This window comes from Mirounga angustirostris, unplaced genomic scaffold, assembly GCF_029215605.1.
Source record: "Mirounga angustirostris isolate CCGP_5_RB_7025 unplaced genomic scaffold, mMirAng1.0.hap1 SCAF_15, whole genome shotgun sequence".
Taxonomy (NCBI): Eukaryota; Metazoa; Chordata; class Mammalia; order Carnivora; family Phocidae; genus Mirounga; species Mirounga angustirostris.
Window position 1 is genome coordinate 26,836,113 of NW_026991723.1, and position 20,316 is coordinate 26,856,428.

General features: G+C 37.4%; 1 protein-coding gene across 5 annotated transcripts in view; it reads left to right on the forward strand.

The window, feature by feature from the left end:
* NAA35 (N-alpha-acetyltransferase 35, NatC auxiliary subunit) overlaps window positions 1–20,316 on the forward strand; it is a 94,755-nt gene that overhangs the window by 13,915 nt on the left and 60,524 nt on the right. For all 5 annotated transcript variants that reach the window (XM_045882332.3, XM_045882330.3, XM_064579419.1 and 2 more), the window contains exons 4-8: window positions 2,055–2,169; window positions 3,458–3,532; window positions 4,144–4,311; window positions 19,470–19,536; window positions 20,142–20,185. In XM_045882332.3, coding sequence (XP_045738288.1) covers window positions 2,055–2,169; window positions 3,458–3,532; window positions 4,144–4,311; window positions 19,470–19,536; window positions 20,142–20,185 — 469 coding nt within the window. The remainder of the gene's footprint in view (window positions 1–2,054; window positions 2,170–3,457; window positions 3,533–4,143; window positions 4,312–19,469; window positions 19,537–20,141; window positions 20,186–20,316) is intronic.

A 20,316-nucleotide genomic window follows, 5' to 3' on the forward strand; every position in this document is an offset into this window, starting at 1 on the left:
TTACACTCCCACCAACAATATATGAGAGTAAACTAAATATATTTTTAAAACTTTCTGAATGGCCAGAGAAATTCCTCGTTGTTTTGTTTTGCATTACCTGATTACTTTTGAATTTGAGCAGCTTTTCACCTTGTTATTATTAATATACATTTTTTCTTTTGCGAATTGTCCATTCCTGTTGTTTGCCTTTTTTTTTTTTTTTTTTTTTTTTTTGTGGGGGGACTACTTGCCTTATTTATATGTACAGGTGGTTGTATTCTGGATAACTTTTTGAAAATTATATTAAAAATATCCAGCCTAGATAATTACGGAATTCCAGCTGTGGTTTAATATAGGCACATATAAACTAGTTTTGTAAATTATTGAAGAGTCTTTTGTTTGCTTGTTTTAGGTTTAGAACTTAAATCTGCCTGCAGTTTACTTTTTGAAATTGTGTAAATCAAAGATTTCACTTTTTTCCAAATGGTTAGCCACTTGTCTCAACGGTATTTATTGATTAACCCACTATTTTTCAGTACTTTGAAATTCTTTTTTTTTTTTTTTAAAGATTTTATTTATTTACTTGACAGAGACACAGCGAGAGAGGGAACATAAGCAGGGGGAGTGGGAGAGGGAGAACAGGCTTCCTGCTGAGCAGGGAGCCTGATGGGGGGCTCCATCCCAGGCCCCTGGGACCATGACCTGAGCTGAAGGCAGACGCTTAATGACTGAGCCACCTAAGCGCCCCGAAATTCTACTTTTACCAAATATAATTCCTACAGAAATGGATTTGGGGCTGTTTTCTCTTGACCTGTGTATTCTAGAATGCTTTCAGTTATTATATCTTAGAATATCTTTGCTCGCTTCGGCAGCACATATACTAGAATATCTTTGATATTTGATGAATCTCTATTGTTTTTGTTGACAAATTCTCTTCCATTTTTGCATGTTTTCCGTTTTGGCTTGGCAATCTCTTTGAAAAATACCATTTGGGTTTTGATTAGCATAGACTAGAGTTGTCTTCAATAATATGTTCATCTTGTCAGATTATCTTTTTTTTTTTATTAAAGATTTTATTTATTTGACAGAGAGAGAGACAGCGAGAGAGGGAACACAAGCAGGGGGAGTGGGAGAGGGAGAAGCAGGCTTCCAGCAGAGCAGGGAGCCTGATGCAGGGCTCGATCCCAGGACTCTGGGATCATGACCTGAGCCGAAGGCAGACGCTTACCGACTGAGCCACCCAGGCGCCCCGATCTTGTCAGATTATCTTGAAGCATTAAGAGATTTGAGGGATTGCAGGGAAGAGTCTGTCTCCTTAAAGCTGGTTTTGATGTCTTGCTGCCTTTCTGAGAAATGATTTAGTGTAGCAAGGTAGATGTCTTGATTTTCCTGGTAATCTAATAGCTTAGACTAAGCAAAATATGAAGTCAGTAGCTTCATTACCTGTCAGACTTTCTTTTAAGCTTTTTTTGTTCCTGTCCCATTTTTTTGAGGCATTTCTCCATTAACGATATGCTTACTAACTAGTCCTCAGTGCATCACATCTGCTTTTCCACAGTGCATCACAACTATCTGCTTTTATGGCTAATAAGCCATAAAAGCCAGCCACAAATAAGAGGATTCCTGGATTATTTTTCATTATGTTATTGCCACAACTTTGGGCATTAGACAGTAATGTGCCAGATTATTACTATTATTCAAGATCTAAAGAAAATGATGATTATTCCAACATTAAGTAGAGAAAATTATTTAAAGAAGACAAAGTGAAATCCATTATAGATCAGTTGATCTTTTTTCCAAAATTTCCAATGTGCAACATTTTGAAGGAAACACAAAAAACATTTTTTGTTTTCTTTTCTCCCCCGCAGTGCATGTAAAATAATTTGAGTGACAAATACATGGAATAATTTTTATGTTATGTTTCTATTTAATTGAAATAGAAGTGGTAGCAAATTGGGAAGACTGAATACATAGAATACCATGGTTATTTAAAACACTATAATTTTATATCATTGTGGGAATCTGGATAAACTTAACTGGTTCAAAACCAATTTGGTCAATTTTTTTATTTGCAGATTTGGCCTTTTTGAAGCCATGTCTGCCATTGAAATGATGGATCCCAAGATGGATGCTGGCATGATTGGAAACCAAGTTAATCGAAAAGTTCTCAATTTTGAACAAGCTATCAAGGTAATTACCATTGTGCTTCTTGTGTTTTATCATTTGTTATTTCATATGTTAAAACAATGAAAATCAAACTTGGCATATTAAAGTATAATTTTTTAAGATTATCTCAGGTATATAAATAAAAATTGCTTATAACCTTTAGTTACCTCTTTTGAAATCTGTAAAATCTGTAAATTGTTCAAAGTCTTCATTACAAGCTTGCTCTAAATTTGTGCGTCTGTTTATTAATTTTTTTTAAATATTTTATTTCAGAGAGAGAGTAAGAGAGAACACGAGTGGGGAGAGGGGCGGGGGAGAGGGAGAGGCAGACTCCTCGCTGAACAAGGAGCCCGATGAAGGGCTCAATCCCAGGACCCCAGGGTCATGACCTGAGCCAAAGTCAGACACTTAACCAACTGAGCCACCCAGGTGCCCTGTTCATTAATTTTTGAAAGCATTTCAGTATATATTCAAATACCAGGGTAGTTGGATAAGGGATTAAATTTTACGTATTAATACATTAAGCAAGGTGCTTGTGGTTGTGAATTTGAAATTAACTGTGAGGATTGACTTACAAATTTATTCATAGTTGACACAGAGTTTAATTTTGCATGTTTTATGAGGAAGGATTTGCTAAACAAAATTTACAAGTAGTATAGTTAAGGGAAGGGTTTTTAAAAATGTTTGGTTGGGACACCTGGCTGGCTCAGTCCAGTTAAGCATCTGATTCTTGATTTTGGCTCAGATTATGATCTCAGGGTCATGAGATTGAGCCCTGCGTTGGTCTCCACACTCACTGGGGAGTCTGCTTGAGGTTCTCTCCCTCTCCTTCCCTGTACCCTGTGCGCATGCACGTTCTTTCTCTCTCTCAAATAATTAAAAAAAAGTTTACTTTTCTCTTTGTAAATAGTTTTGATCCTAAAATGATTATTGTTTATTAATGCTTAAAACTAATTTGAACTGTTTTTTAAATACTTGTGGGTTTGACTTTTTGTTTCTTTGTAAACGCCTTTAGTCTGTTTCAAATTAAGAGGCTTTGATTTTTTTTTTTCTTATTGAAGATCTACTTGTTGGTTTGACTTTTTGTTTCTTTGTAAAGGCCTTTAGTCTGTTTCAAGTTAAGAGGCTTTGATTTTTCATATTGAAGATCGAATACAGAGTTGGTATCTTAGTTTTTATCAGGTGATGATATAGTTCTAGAATTTTTATTTTTAAAATCTAATTTTTGGAAGAGAAAATGCTACTTGACATAGAAACCATAAATTTGTAAAAAAAAAAACCTCTCATATGTCCTATTTCTCCTCATTTTTAGGATGGCACCATTAAAATTAAAGACCTCACCTTGCCTGAATTGATAGGGATAATGGATACTTGTTTTTGCTGTTTGGTAAGAGTTGAAATAACACTTGGTTAATCTAAAAACTGTCACTTCCCAGAAAGTTTCCTGGTTGGGGATTATTGACTTAGAGACAGAAGGCAGGAAAACTTGTGCAGTTTCTTGCAGTAATCTAGGTGGGATGTGATGCTCTCGACTAGCAGTAGTAGTAGTAGTAGTAGTAGTCTCTACTAGTAGTGAGTATGAAAAAGAAAAGTTAAATGAGTGGCTAAGGACTGGTTAGTTCTAAAATTGTGAATTCCCTACCTTATGGATTTTGATTGACTCCATTGTGGAATTGATTACTTTTGGATGGTATGTAAGGCAGCATTCTAATTTCATTAATCTCCAAGTATATTGCAAACTGAATTCTATATAAGAATGCTTCCGTTAGATAGCTAATCGTATTTATGGTAATGATTCTTGAAAAACTTTAGTGAGTGAAAGTGAATTGTAATTCTGTTGTCTCTTCTGACTTTCCCTTTAATCATCTTTGAAATGCCATGATTAATAGTACATTTATTTGGGTCTGTGGCAGTCTAGCCCTTGACTGTTGGGTCAATTTAGACTTTGCAGGCTCTCTGTGTTGTCTTAAACATACACATACATTTATTTCTTTATAGATAACATGGTTAGAAGGCCATTCCTTGGCACAGACAGTATTTACGTGCCTTTACATTCACAATCCAGACTTTATAGAAGATCCTGCCATGAAAGCTTTTGCTCTGGGAATCCTGAAAATCTGTGACATTGCAAGGGAAAAAGTAAATAAAGCTGCTGTTTTCGAAGAGGTAAGATTTTGTAATATAAGAATTCCTGAAGCTCATTGACCACTTTATTAATTGTGATATATTTAAATGATCATATGATATATATTTTTATCAACAAGTATAGTTAAAAACAGTTTTTAAAAGTGATGCTGTGCTGTTTACAAATATATTGGCTGAAGTGAACCAGTTCAGAGAAAGAACTTTAGTTTCAGTATATGTTCTTTCCGTCAGTACCATTCATTGAGTATCCATTATGTGCAGAGTATTTTGTTCTGGGTATTGTGGGAATTCACAAAGAAAATAGAAGACACAGCTTCTTCCCTCAAGTCTCTTATAAATTATAACACAGAAGTGCTGTACTTTCTTTGGTTAAGAGGGAGCTAAGGAAAACAAACGTATAAAGAATATTTTAGGGTATAAACATATTCTTCCAGTTTGTACAAAGTACTTTGCCCTGAGGAAGTGTTGTTTTAGACATGGAAAGATGTTTTTCTCCTTATGAGAAAAAATAAGGTTTCAGGCACTAATAATTTTAAGGGGAAATATGATAGCATTTAAAATTATTGATAAGTATTTTTAATTCTTCCTTTTGTTGAAACTTATGTTTCTTTTTAACACTGTTACTGATCCAAAATAAGTATCTTAGTCTCCTACAGTGGTTCAGTCTATAATATGTATAGCTTTTCTAAATTTATATTAATAATGTGAGAATAATACAGCTAATATGACTTCACATTTGAATATACAGCTTGTGAGTTGTGTATGAGGTACTGTCTACTTTTTACACACTCATTGGTTAGGTAGCTACTTATTTTAATTGCTGTGGGTATCATGGAAAATCTTACCCATTTGCATGAAAATTTTAAAAAGATTAGTTCACGTTAAGTGAGAAGAGATATATATATTATTAAATACTTACATTCTCACACCACACCCAAAGGACATCAAAAATCCTAATCCTAGGGCAGAGAAAGGATTCATTTAGCAAACAGGGCTATAGTAGTTGTTAGCACCCTTGAAAATTAACTTATCATCATTTTATGTCTCCCTTAATCTGTTGGGTTATTATAGCAGAATACCATAGATGGAGTGGTTTGTAAACCGAAGTTTATTTCTCATAGTTCCGGAGACTAACAAGTCCACGATCAGGGCACCAGCAGCTTCGGTGGCTTGTGAGGGCCTGCCTTCTGGTTCCTAGACCGTTATCCTTGCACGGAGTCCTCACTTGGCACAGGGTGCACAGGAGCTCTCTGGGTCTCTGTTATAAGGGCACTCATCCCATCCGTGAGGGCTCTGCCCTCATGACCTAATCACCTCCCTGAGGCCCCACCTCCTAATACTATCACAGTGGGTGTTAGGACTTACATATGAATTTTGGGGGGACACAAACATTCAGTCTATGACAACATCAAAATAAATTGCAGATAGATGAAATATTTTAAGTGTAAAAAAAGTTGTTAAAAAGACAGAAGGTAGTTTATAGAAAATGAAGTGGCCTTTAAACATAAGATATGTAACTTAAGAGACATGCAGATTAAAACTGAGATACCATTTTTTACTCATTATTGGCAAAGATTAGAAATTTTGTGTAATGTACTTATTGATGAGGGTGAGAAACAGGCACTCAACATGTGCTGTGTGTGTGAGAAAGAGACGAATAGTCATTGCTTCCCTCTTTTTAATCTTTAATTTCAAATTAACAAGTTATAGTGACAGCACAAAGAACAGTATATATCCCTCACCTTGATTCAGCTGCTATTAATCCATTGTCCCATTTACTTTCTCAATTTCTCTCTCAGGTATGTATGTTTTTTCCTTGAATCGGTGGAGAGTAAGTTGCATACATTATGACCTTCTCCCCACAAACACTTCTCAGTGTGCGTCTCCTAAGAAAAAAAGGTACTTTCATACACAACTACAGCACAATTATCAACCTCAGTGAATTTGTAATAACAGTCCACTCTCCATATTCTGTTCCTGTCAGGGACCCAGTAATATCCTTCTTAGTGTTTTTTTTTTCCCTGCAGTTCGGAATCCAGTCTAGAATCACGTCCTGCATTTAGTTGCCTCTTTAGTATCCTTTAGTCTATAGCAGTCCCCCTGCCTTTCTTTGTCTCCATGTCATTGATGTTTTTGGAGAACACAGGCCTCTCCTGGTTTGTCTTTTTTAATAATGTTCCTCACTTGGGGTTTGTGTGTTTCTTCTCCTGATTACATTTAGAATATGCAGTCCTGGTAGGAATATGATGTAAATGATATTGTGTCCTCCTTCTGGTGTCACTGCTGAGGCATACAGTATGCATCTGCCCCCTCAGTGGTGATGTTATTTTGTTCCAGGGTGTTTTCTGATATGGTTACTGTTTTCTCTCCTGGCATGTAATAAGCCTTCCATAAGGAAACTCTTTAAGGTCATACAAATATCCTGCTCATTAAAATCTTTCCCCTAGATTTAGCATCCACTGATGCTTGTGTGGACTAATCTTCACTGTGATGGCTGCAAAATGATGATTTTCTCACCTTAGCACCTTCCCCCCCCCCCCCATTTATTAGTCAGGGCTCAGGTTTTCACTGTAAGCAAGACTCAAACATTTTTATGGTATTATAAACTCACACAACTGTTTTAAAGAGCAGTTGGTATACCATATCATAAGTTAAAATGTATGACTTACCACAGCTGGTTCACTTTTAGGAATTTGCTCTACAAATCTGTGCTGTGTACAAAGATTTATGTACAAGGACATTAATTGTAGTTTTGTTTGTAGTAATGAAAGTCTAGAAACTACCTTAATGTCCATCAATAGGAGACTTGTTAAATGATGCTACCTTCATACAGTGGAGTATTATGCGCCCTTTACAAAGAAGGAGGTAGGTTTATGTGTACAAGTAAGATTAGACCTCCAAAATAAAATAAGCTGGTATAGAGAAGTATGTAATAGGTTTCTTTTTTAAAATGGGAAGTAGTTAAATCTTCATTATAGTAAGATAACTGGAATCTTGAGGGTTGGGATATACTTGTTTGTGCTTTTGGAATTTTTATTATGTGCCTGAGTGAGTTTGTTTTAAAAGTAAATGAAAGTTTTTCTGTAAGTAATTATAATTGAAATTCTGCATATTCTCTGGATGAAGGACTTACAAATGGGAGAAATCATAAAGGAAAGTACCAATAGGAAAAAGCTGATAGAAAATTTTTTTCAAAAAAATCTAGATAACAAAAATAATCTATATTTCTGTGTTAAGATCTCATTCAAATAAAGCATAATACTGAAGCCCAGATGAATAGGCAGTAAAATAAACAGCTTACTCATGGAGGAGGGGAATAAATGGCCATAGCATTTAAAAATTTAGTCTCAGTTCATCCAAGAAATACAGTTAAAATAATTCATTTTTCATCTATCAAATATATTTTTAAATGAATATTCAGTATTGGTAAAGGTGCAGTAAGTTGTCATTTGGTTCTTATTAGTGGGAGTATGCATTAGCACAGCTGAAACTAATTCATCTTTAGAACTCAGCCTTAAATGATTAGAAATGTGGATACTTTATGCGAAAACACTTTAATCAGTTTTTAATAGTGAAAGTTGGCAACAACCAAAATGCCACCATTAGGGTTTGCTTGAAGTAAATTATGGATAATTTATTACACATAATTTATTATATAGAGTTATGATAGTGAAAACAGTGTTTAAAATCATGGGGGAGTGTGGTGCCTGGGTGGCTTAGTGGGTTAAGCATCTGCCTTTGCCTCAGTTCATGATCTTAGGGGCCTGGGATCGAGCCCCGAGAAGGGCTCCTTGCTCATTGGGGAGCCTGCTTCTCCCTCTTCCCTCTGCCCCTCCCTCCTTCTTGTGCGCACGTGCTTTCTCTCAAATAAAATCTTTAAAACATGGGAGAGTGTATACTTTAAAGGGTTAGGAAAGCAGCACACAGTATAACCAACTATGTAAAAATAAGACTGGAAAGAAGTATAAAGCTTCTGGGCTGGAAAAATTGTTTTCTTGTTTCTGTAAACTTTTCAGATTTTTCCAGATGAGTATGTCTTGTTTTTATAATTAGAAAAAGAATTGATTGCCTACTGAAAGTCCTTAAGAGACCTGGTAATGAATAAGAATAAACTGTAATAAACAAATCATTTCTTTGAAATGGCTGCTTCTGCAGTTCCTAGGTGCTGGTATATTTTGTCCTCAGATGTGTCTCTGCTTTGTTTTTACTCCTGAACTAGAGACATGTGTCTTTCTTAATATTCTGTATACATGTGCAAAATGGGAACCAGTGTTCCCCTATCAAGCCACTGGTCCTCTTGCATTCTGCATCTTGCAGAATGGTATCTACAGGGTTATCTAATTGAAATCTTTTATTTTTACCTTGCAAGTGTCTTCAATCTTTTGAAGCTTTTCCTTCTCTCATTGTTCCTGCTTTAGTTTGACCTTTTGTCAGCTTCGGATTTAGGTTCTCGAGAGAGTGTCTGCACTTTTCTTTCTGGCCCAGTCTTTCCCTCTAGGCCACTCTCTACTTGACTACCACTTAGCTACCATCTTAAAAGTAGGTAATCTGGTCATGTTCAGTTTTGCTCTTTGAAAATTTTTCCTGGAGTGGGTGTTTTAATAAAAAGTAATAATACCTGTATATATTATGCAAAATCAAGTAGCCCATAGGATGTAAGATGGAAAATTGTAGTTCTCTGTTCTTTCCTTACTCATTCCGTAATAATATTAAATTCTGTTTAGCTTTTTCCCACTATTTATTTCCATATTTTGGATAATAGACTTATATTTTCATTTCTAGATATAAACAATTTTATACAGTTAATTTATACAATTTTATACAGTTTTAACAATTTTTAACTAGGATATGTCAGCACATTTTTAGTATATAACTGGCATTCACATATTACCCCCTCCTGTACCCCAATAGTAATTCGGTTTTGGTTAAGTCATTATTCAGTGTTGACATTACTGTGATTGTATAAATGCTGATGACAGATGAGCCAGAGTGGTGTAAGCATACATTTCCTTTCTTATACAAATTTTTATTTTTCTTGAAGGTGATAACTGCCTCTTTTTGGTTTGCTTAGTTTTCTGTGTACTTCTTGATTCTTCCCCGCCCATTATTATGAAACATAATGAGAGTGTCTATCAGTCTATATATTTTTTAAAATTCTTTTTCTTAGCTCCTTTATTCTCTAGCTTCAGACTGGATCAGTTGCCTTCTAGGTCCACTGTGCAGCTGTGATACCAGGTTCTATTCTCCTGGGAATTCCATTTCCCTTTCTTTGTTGTTAGTTTTCTAGTTATCTGGATTTCATTTATTTTTCTTAGTTTATTATTTGTGTGGTATAGCATTTCCAGTTCCATGGGCAGAGGCAGGGAGGGAATTGTTTTTTGAGAACTTGCATGTCTGAAAATGTCTTCCCTACTCTCACACTTGATTAAAAGTTTGGTTGTAATAGATTTTTAGGTTGGAAAATCATTTTCCTCAGAGTTTTTTAGGCATTATTCCAATGACTCTTAATTTTAATGTTGCCGTCCTGATCTTTTATATGTGACCCATGTTTTTTCTTTGGAAATTTTTAGGATTTTTCTTTCTAATGACTGTACTTTAGGCTTGGTCATCACAACCCTTTACTGATCTCAGTTTGGAGTATCCTATTCTCAGACCACCACGTATTTCTATGTTGCTTGTGTTCTGACTCCTGCAGTTCACCCCTACTTGGACTCCAGTTTATTATCACTTTTTTACTGTCATTACCCTTTTGACTCTCTTTTCTCACTTTAAATCCATCTTCCTTCATTACAGTTACTCCCTTGCCTACACTTTTAGCTCTCTGTCTCTCTTGCCTTATTGTACCTCAATTCTCGTTGAGTCTAGCCCTCTATCTACTGTGTCTTTATACTTGCACATCTCAGTGTGACTAGAGAAAAATACATTCACACTGATTGGTCTTACTTTCAGTTCATCACCACTAACTTCAAGCAGGCTCCTTCCCTACGTCATTCACTCTCTCTCTCAGACTTCTGACACTTTCACCATCCTCACTTGAAGCAAACCTACCTTCCTACTGCACTAAATAAATGGAAGTAATGTCACCTACCTGCACAGGTGCTCTGTGTTCTTTGGCCCTTCTGGCTATCTAGAAGAACCTTCTCTCTTATCTAAGGGTGATCTCTTCTGCTTGTGCATTGGATTCCATACCCTGTCTTATTAAAAAATATTCCTCTAGCAATTCTCCCCTCTGTCCCTTGCATAATGAATTTGCCCCTCTACTGGATCATTCCCATCTGCATGTTAGCATGGCTTTTCTTCCTCCATCTTAAAAATACCATTTCTTGGCATAACATAACTTTAGCTTCTGCTCCATATTATGCAGTTCTTTTCAGCCAGAATCCTTAAGAGGTGTCCATTCTCTCTTAAATCCACTCCAGTCAGGCTTTGAATAGTAATCCACCAAAACTTCCATCGTCATGGTCATCTAAGACCTCAGTGTTGCTAAACCCATTGGTTAATATTTGGTCTTAAACTTGATTGGTCATCAGATTTTTGACATGGAGTCCATACTTGAAACAAGTTATTTTCTTGGCTTTTAAAAGCCAAGATACTCTTTTTCCCTGATTTCCTGCCTCACTAGTTCTTGTTTGTCATCTCATTCTCTAAGCCAACACTGTCTGATACAGAATGCAAGCCATATACATCATTTAAAATGTTCTAGTAGCCTGTGGGTGAAATTTTTATAACATTTTATGTAGCCCAGTATATCTAAAATAATATTTCAGTATATAATCATTTATAAAATATTAATGAGAATTGCCAAAATATGGAAAGAGCCAGATGTCCATTGACGGATGAATGGATAAAGAGGATGTAGTATGTATATATATGTACAATGGAATATTACTCAGCCATCAAAAAGAATGAAATCTTGCCATTTGCAACAATGTGGATGGACCTAGAATGTATTCTAAGAGAAGTAAGTCAGTCAGAGAAAGACAAATACCATATGATTTCACTCATATGTTGAATTTAAGAAACAAAACAGATGAACATAGGGCAAGGGAAGGAAAAATAAGATAAAAACAGGCAAAACGTAAGAGACTTTTTTTTTTTAAGATTTTATTTATTTGACACAGAGAGAGTGAACACAAGCAGGGGGAGTGGGAGAGGGAGAAGCAGACTCCCTGCTGAGCAGGGAGCCCGATGCAGGACTCGATCCCAGGACCGTGGGATCATGACCTGAGCTGAAGACAGACGCTTAACCGACTGAGCCAACCAGGCGCCCCGAGATTTTTTTTTTTTTTTAAGATTTATTTATTTAGAATGTGCGCTCGAGCAGGGGGAGGGGAAGAGAGAGAGGGCAAGAAGCAGATGCCACACTGAGCACAGAACCCAATGTGGGGCTTGATCATAAGATCCTGAGATCATGATCTGAGCTGAAATCAAGAGTCGGACGCTTAACTCACTGAGCCACCCAGGCACCCCAAGAGATTCTTAACTATAGGGAACAAAGGGTTGCTGGAGGGGAAGTGGGTGGGGGGATGGGGTAATTGGGTAAGGGGCATTAAGTATGGCACTTGATGTAATGAGCACTGGGTGTTACATGCAACTGATGAATCACTAAACTACCCTGAAACTAATAATACACTATATGTTAACTAACTTGAATTTAAATAAAAATTAATGAGATGTAAAATTAAATATTTTTTGTAGCAAGTATTCTAAGTGTGGTATGTATGTTGCACTTACAGCACATCTCAGTTTGAACTATCCACATTTCAGGTGCTCACTACTTAATTGGCTGTGTGATGGCCATATTGGTCAGCACAGTTCTAAACACTGGTGTGGCTCAGGCCCTATCTTTACACCTCTTCTCTGTACTTATTCCCCTGATGATCTCATGCAGGTTCATAGACTTAAATTCTTTCTCTGCTACTGAAGCCTAAGTTTGTATCCTCAGCTTAGACTTTATAGACTTCCCTAAATCTCAGACTCACACATGCTACTGCCTATTCTACATTTTCCGCTTGTATGTTGAGCTCAGGCATCACATTTCCAAAATGGAGCTGCTGATTTTCCCATTGCCTCCTAACTTCTTCCTTCTGTAGTCTTCTCAATCTCAGCAAATGGAGCTCCGTTCTTTTAGTTGTACAGAACAAAAACTTTGGAGTCATCCTTGACTCTTCTCTTTCTCTCATACCTCACATCTAAACCCTCAGGAAGTCCTGTGAACCAAAGGTTGGCAGTCTGCAGCCTGCAGGCCTACCCAGCCTGTTGCCTATGTTTTTTATGGCCCTGGAGCTAAGAATGTTTTTTGTGGGGTTTTTTGGGGGTTTTTTTTTGTTTTTTTTTAAAGATTTTATTTATTTGACAGAGCACAAGCAGAAGGAGAGAGAGGGAGAAGCAGGCTCCCTGCTGAGCAAGGAGCCCGATGTGGGACTCGATCCCAGAACCCTGGGATCATGACCTGGGCCGAAGGCAGCCGCTTAACCGACTGAGCCACCCAGGCGTCCCTGTTTTTTGTGTTTTTAAAAAAAAATTAAAATTTAAAAAAATTTTTTTAAGATTATTTATTCACTTCAGAGAGAGCACGAGCAAGAGCCAGGGAGTATGGGGGCAGAGGGAGAGGGAGAAGCACACACCCCACTGAGCAGGGAGCCTGACACAGGACTTGATCCCACGACCCTGGGATCATGACCTGAACCGAAGGTAGACGCTTAACCAACTGAGCCACCCAGATGCCCGTTTTTTGTGTTTTAAATAGTTACATTTAAGTAGTCATATAAGTACCTATATAATATCTCCATTTTACCACTTGGCTTGTAAAGCAGAAAATATATATTATCTGGCTCTTTTAAAAAAAAGTATCCTTGACTGATACTGTTTATATGTTTAATTTATTTATTTGTTTAGTTAGTGCCAGGCACTGCGGCAGGTACTGCTGGGTATTTGCACCTGTAATGATAGGCATATATTGCTTTGCTGTGTAGGGTGAGGGTGGGAGGGAGACTAAGGATGCTCCTCGCTCAAATGCCTTTTCTCCTTTTTAAGGAAAAGTCCTACTTATATTTAGACTTGGATGCCAGTCTCCTGACTTGCCCATACAGACTTCTTCTCTGCCCTTCTTAGCACATTCTTCTGTTACAGCTGGTGCCTACATACTGGCTTGCATGGAACAGTCCTACTTGGCACCTTTTATCCTGGTGTAGTTATTAATAGCATCCCCTTTTACTCTCAGTAGTATGACAGTTTGAGTAATAATGGTATGGTGCACCCCTTATGGTGTACCCCTTCTCCTGTCATTTTTTTTTTTTTTTTTTTGAACATAGATGTGATATTTGGAGGTAGGTCCTGCTTCATTTGGTCAACATGTAAATCTTTTTTTTTTTTTTTTAAAGATTTTATTTATTTATTTGACAGAGAGAGACACAGCGAGAGAGGGAACACAAGCAGGGGGAGTGGGAGAGGGAGAAGCAGGCTTCCCGCTGAGCAGGGAGCCCGATGCGGGGCTCGATCCCAGGACCCTGGGATCATGACCTGAGCTGAAGGCAGTCGCTTAACCAACTGAGCCACCCAGGCGCCCTCAACATGTAAATCTAAGATAGCCTCAGAGCTTAGGATGGTGAAGCAGAAAGATTACTTCTGATATTCCTGTTATTTGGCATGATATAAGTAAGTATGCATCACTTAAGTCACTGTAGTTGGATTTTCCTCTTAATTTGCAACCAAATATATTTTTAATACAAAGATAAATAAATTATAAAAGTTTTGGTTTGCCTGGCAAAGAGTAAACACTGTTACTCATTTGGTGTGTATTTCTCCAAATATTTTCTGTAATATGTATACACATGTATTTTACTTAACATGATGGAATTATGTAAACTATTTGCAACTTTAGACAATAGAGAATAGATTTCTGTATGTACCAATATATTGTAGGTAGAGAGCTACCTCATTGTTTTTTATTGGCTGCATAGCTTTAGGTTAAGAGTATAGGTTTTGAATAATTATTTCTGGCAAGAATTATTAAAGGATGCTAAAACTAGTAAACAAAAGTATAACAAGCGCAGGATTTGTACCTAGCCTCCAAGTATCTTCCCACAAGATATTAATTACAGAGGGAAAATGATTCGTTTACAGTGAAGAAACATGGCAGATACCACCTTAGCTAAATGGCCAGACTTAGTATCACCAATAACGGGATGGTTCAGCATCATGTGCTTCCAGATACAATGCTCCACGAGAAGAACACAACATCACTTCTGTGGTATTCCTATTAAATATGACATAAATTGGATTTAATCTTGGAGAAACATAAGGCAACCCCATATTGAGGGATGTAGTCGTTAAAAATAACTTTGGCCTGTACTATTCCAAAATGTCAGGGCATGAAAGATAAGGACCAAGGAAATGCCCCACATTAAAGAGATATGAATTTCCCAATTTGATCATTGTACCATGGTTATGTAAGAGAATGATTTATGGTTTTGGGAAATCACACTGAAGTATTTAGAGATAAGGGGGCATCACACTCTATAACTTAGTCTCAAATGTGTAAGAAAAAGTATAGAGAATGATAATGCAAATGTGGTAAAATGTTATTTGAAGAATATGGGGGAGGAATATGGAACTTCTCTACTATTTTTGTATTCAGAAATTTTTTCAAAATAAAAAAGTTTAAAAAGCATAGCCTCTGGGGATTGATACCACCTAAGTTTGTGTTCTTTCTCTGTCACTTATATGCTTTGTGGTGTTTGGGAATTTAAGTTTCTATGCCTCAGTGTCCTCATTTATAAAATACAGTTTGTAGTAGTCCCCACCTCAGAGCATTATTTTGAGGGTTAATGAAGTTAATACAAGTAAAATGTTTACAACAGTGCCTGGCACATAGTAAGTACTTAATAATGTTAGCTGTTACTCTCATTTGTATTCCATTGTATATACAGTAAATTACAAGCCACTTATTAGTAGACATTTAAATTGAAGTCTTAATCTGAATCATCTGTGGGCATGTTTTACCCTTGTAGCTTTATTGTGTTACTCAGTATCTAGTCTGTAGAAGGTACTCAGGTTTGGTTGAATGAATCAAGTCATTTCAGGAGCATCTGAAATCTTTATGCAAAGTACTTTATCTGTGAAATGAATTTTTAAAGCAGTAGTTAAGTTGTAACCGATATACTGTAATTGTTGTTTTAGAAGGGGTTGAAAAAAATTTTACTTTATTAGAATATTACATTATTAGTACAGTCAAGATCACTGGTTTGGTTGGAATCACATTTAGTACTGATATTGGGTGTTCTAGTACAGTTATGATTGTAAATGTTTTACTATTCCAAATTTCTTTGTGGGGCTGCATGTTTTATAGAATCCTGAGTATCCAGATAACTTTCTGCAGTTATATCTTGGCAGTATTGTAAAGACATTGTAAAATACAATAAAGAACATGGGGCTTTACCTCTCAGGACATCTTTATCACCCTAGTGGCTGTGATTGTATTTTGCCATTGTACTCCTGGGTGTCTAGCCCATACCAGCCCTCATTGTGTGGTCTGGATGAAAATGGTTCAGATATGAATAAGTGAGGAGAAAATTTTCCTTACTAGTCTACACCTCCAAATTCTTGATTTCAAAAATATTACCCTTTGATCGCTACAACTTACTTTTTGGTTTCCTTATTCTGATTCCCCAACTCCTGGTATCCTTCAGTTCCACAGAGACCTCCAATTCCCAGATGCTGCTCTTTTAGTTTTCTCTGTTACTTCTGTTGTGTCCTCATTTCCATGGTCCAGTGGTGAAATCATTCTTTCTCAAACACCCTTAACTCCCTTGCACCTCTCATCTCATCATAATGTGTCACTTGTATGGCAAAACCCCAACCATCTGCCTGCTTGCTGCTTGCACCCAAACAGCAGAAGGCTGCTAGAGAAAACCCACATCTGTGTGTCTATTCTCACTTTAATTTTAGGACTGCAAATTTCAGATGGGCGCTCAGTACTAAAGACAGCCCTGTCCTTCTGTGGTAAGCTTTCTTTAACAGCCTCTCAGTGACTTCTCCACATCTTTTACTTCTCAAAAACTCCATTGCCAACCCTCCTCTCTATCAGCTTACCTTGTACCTTAATGAAATATTAGATTGAATCAGATGTGGGTCGACGTACCCCATCTTCTCACAATCACACGTGCTAACCTGTGTTGGTAACCCACATCATCTGCTTTCTGTCTTGTGAAAATGCAAGTGCCCTGACAATCTAAGCTCAGCCTCCTCTTGTGTTCTAGATTCTGTCCCCTCTTGCCTTCTGCAGTCATTAACCCTTGGATTGCATTATTAGTGTCTCCTTCCCTACTACATTATACTTTTGGCATATAAACATACTTAAATATCATTCAGTTTAAAGCAACCCAGTTCCCTTGATCCCATGGCTCCTTATATCCAGTGTCATTTCTCTGCTACCCTATGCAAAAAACTCCTTGAATGAACTGTTAATACTTATTTCTCCTGTTTGTTCTCACCCTCCTATTAGACATTCTTTTTCTACAACTGCACAGAAGTTGGTCTTAACAAGGTCCATAATATCCATCTTGCTAAATCCATTGTTCTCACCTCTCCCTCTCCAACCACCAGTATCTTTGAACACAGTTGACCTCTCTTTGAAAGAGTTTCATCTCATCTTCCTGGTACAGGTGTCTCTTGGTTTTCTTTCTTCCTCACTGGTTAGCCCATTTCTTGTGCTTGCTTCTCTAGATGGCTGGGACTACTCCTGGGCTCTTCTATAACTTCTGCTTCAGTTGATGTCCTCTAGTTCTGCACCTTTTAATACCAACTCTGTGCTGATGAAGCCCACATTTATATTTGTAGTCCTGATGCCTCCCCCTGACTTTCGGACTCACACAAGTGCCTTCCTGAAATCTTCACTTGGATAACTAAAGAAATTCTAAACTTAACTAAAATTGTACTCCATTTCTGTCTTTAAACCTACCTCTCTGAAAGTCTGCCCCATTTCAATAAATTGTACCATCATATACCAGTTCCTCAGACCAAACACCTAAAAATGATCCTTGATTGCACAACTTACAGCCCTGCCCTACAGTAGGTCATCATTCACTTGACAGATATTTTTTTAAAGCATTTTATTTTTTATTTTTTAACATGGGGCTTGAACTCAGGACCTGGAGATTAAGAGTTGGTCACCCAACCTACCAAAACACCCAGGCACCCGGACAAATATTTTTTTTAACAGTACTTTGTGCCCGGTACAATTCTAAGACCTGGAGATGAAGCAGTGAGTACAACAGAGCCTTGATGTCATTGATTTTGCATTCCTTGGGAGAGATAGTCAGTGTGTCAGTAAACATCATGTCAGGTGTTCTGTGAAGAAGAGTGAAGGGTGCTGTTTTAGAATGCACAGGGCAAACCTCTGTATGAGGAATTGACACTGGAACAGAAGCTAGAATATAGGGAGGGATGGGGCTCTGGAAATCTTAGGAAGAAACTTTGTGGGGAGGGGTCAGCAAGTACAGAGGTCCTGAGAAGAGAAGGTGTTTGATGTGTCCGACGGATGACAAGAAGGACATTGGAGAGGGAGGCCAGAGCTGCATGGTAATTGGTGGTGGGCCTCTGTTCACATGGGGTTTTGGATTTTCCTGTGAGCAGGGAAACAACTGGAAGGTTCTGAGTAGGAGGTGATGTGAAATGACTTATTTTAAAACAATCCCTTTGGCTTCTGGCAGTGAATAAATTGTAGCAGGGACGAGCATGGGCGGGAGGGCGACCTGTGTGGAGGCAGCTGTGGAACTGAGAGGGGTGGTGACTTCACTAGAGATAACTGAAAGGTGGAAGTTACGCTTAGATGAGACATTGAAGGTCGAGCCTTTTGGGTTTTCTGATGGTTTGATACAGGGCGTGGGAAAATGAGAGGAGGGGTGCCTGGGTGGCTCAGTCGGTTAAGTGTCCAACTCGCTTTTGGGTGAGGTCATGATCTTAGGGTCTTGAGATCAAGCCCTGCATCAGGCTTCACACTGGGCATGGAGTCTGCTTGAGATTCTCTTTCTCCTCTCCTCTGCTCGCTTGCTGTCTTTCAAAAAAAGGAAAAAACTAGAGCAATTGGAAGTGTAAGTTTTCAGCCAGAGTAACTGTGGGTGGATGGAGGTACCATTTAGCAACATGGTAAACACTGGGAGAGTTCCTTATTAGACGTGTAAAGCATAAGAATCCTATTTGGAGGCCAAGTAGGGATAAGAGTATAAACTTTGCCTAGAGGATAAGCTTATAGCTCTAACACAACCTGAGATTTTTAAAAGATCCAATCCTCTGAATCCTGTAACACCACTATCAACAGTTCTTTGAACCCAGGGACATTGTTTTTTTTTCTCTGTCAGTTCATAACATATAGTACATGATATGGATTGTGTACTCACTCACGTTTTTGTTAAGAATCCACAGAAATGTTGCCATAGCTCTGGCTACTGCTGTAAATGCCTATTATTCCAATATATTAGGATTCTGTGTACATTTTTATAAGAATTATAATACAACAGAAACATTCTTTTAATAGAGCTTGTAAGTTAATTGAATCAGCCAAATGATATTAAATTCAGTTTTCAAAGTGAGTCTAGCAAACTACTTAATTTGTTAATGTCAGCAGTATTTTAAATGATTTTGTGGGTGGGAATCCATGTATGTATGAATAGTTTTTTCTTTACGTGGGGCTGAAGTGGAAATATGTTTTGCTATCACTTTGAGTAATTTTGTTTGAGAAAGCTTAACTTCTGTGGCCTAACAGTGCGTAAACAAGCTTTTGATAATTTTTGAAGTAAAAGTCTTATATAAATCTTGCAGACTTATCAAGCGGTAATTACTGTGTATTTACTGTTCACTTGTGAATGTGAGAATACTTTGTAAGTGGGAATTACTACTTTCTGATACTATTAGCATTAACTGTATTTTGCAAATGAACATACTAAATGCAAGTGTATTTAAATTGCCTAAGGGCAAACGATTAAAGGTGGAGATAGCATTAGAATATGGTGTTTTAAGGATACACTGTAGGGAAAGTGTGGATGTATGATAGTAATATTTAGACAAGCAGAATGACATTTCATTACTGTGTTCATATTAGCAAATAGTGATTTTGTAAGAGGAATATAATGAAAGGTTTTGCTACTATTCAAGGGCCTAATTATTCCTTTCCTGTACAGGAAGATTTTCAGTCAATGACTTATGGATTTAAAATGGCTAACAGTGTGACAGACCTTCGAGTTACAGGTAAAACAATTTATAAGATGACACACAAGTTTTGTATTTGGATTTGTTTCCTCTTTAAACTCATTGTCTTTTTAAAAAAATTTTTTTATTGTTATGTTAATCACCATACATTACATCATTAGTTTTTGATGTAGTGTTCCATGATTCATTGTTTGTGCATAACACCCAGTGCTCCATGCAGAACGTGCCCTCTTTAATACCCATCACCAGCTAAGCCATCCTCCTACCCTCCTCCCCTCTAGAACCCTCAGTTTGTTTTTCAGAGTCCATAGTCTCTCATGGTTCCTCTCCCCCTCCGATTCCCCCCCTTCATTCTTCCCCTCTTGCTATCTTCTCCTTTTTTTTTTTTCTTAACATATATTGCATTATTTGTTTCAGAGGTACAGATCTGTGATTCAACAGTCTTGCACAATTTACAGCACTCACCATAGCACATACCCTCCCCAGTGTCTATCACCCAGCCACCCTCCCTCCCACCCCCCACCACTTCAGCAACCCTCCTCCGTTTGTTTCCTGAGATTAAGAATTCCTCATATCAGTGAGGTCATAGGATATATGTCTTTCTCTGATTGACTTATTTCACTCAGCATTGTCTCTCTTTCTAGGCATGCTAAAAGATGTGGAGGATGACATGCAAAGAAGAGTAAAGGTATATTTCTTTTCTATTTGCTTTAGTATAGGATTTTTGCATTTTTCTAAATGTCAAGTTACCTTGAGCTAATTACAAACAGCTACTGTAGGCAGGGCCACCAGCTTCCTTTATATATGCTGTGCCTTCTT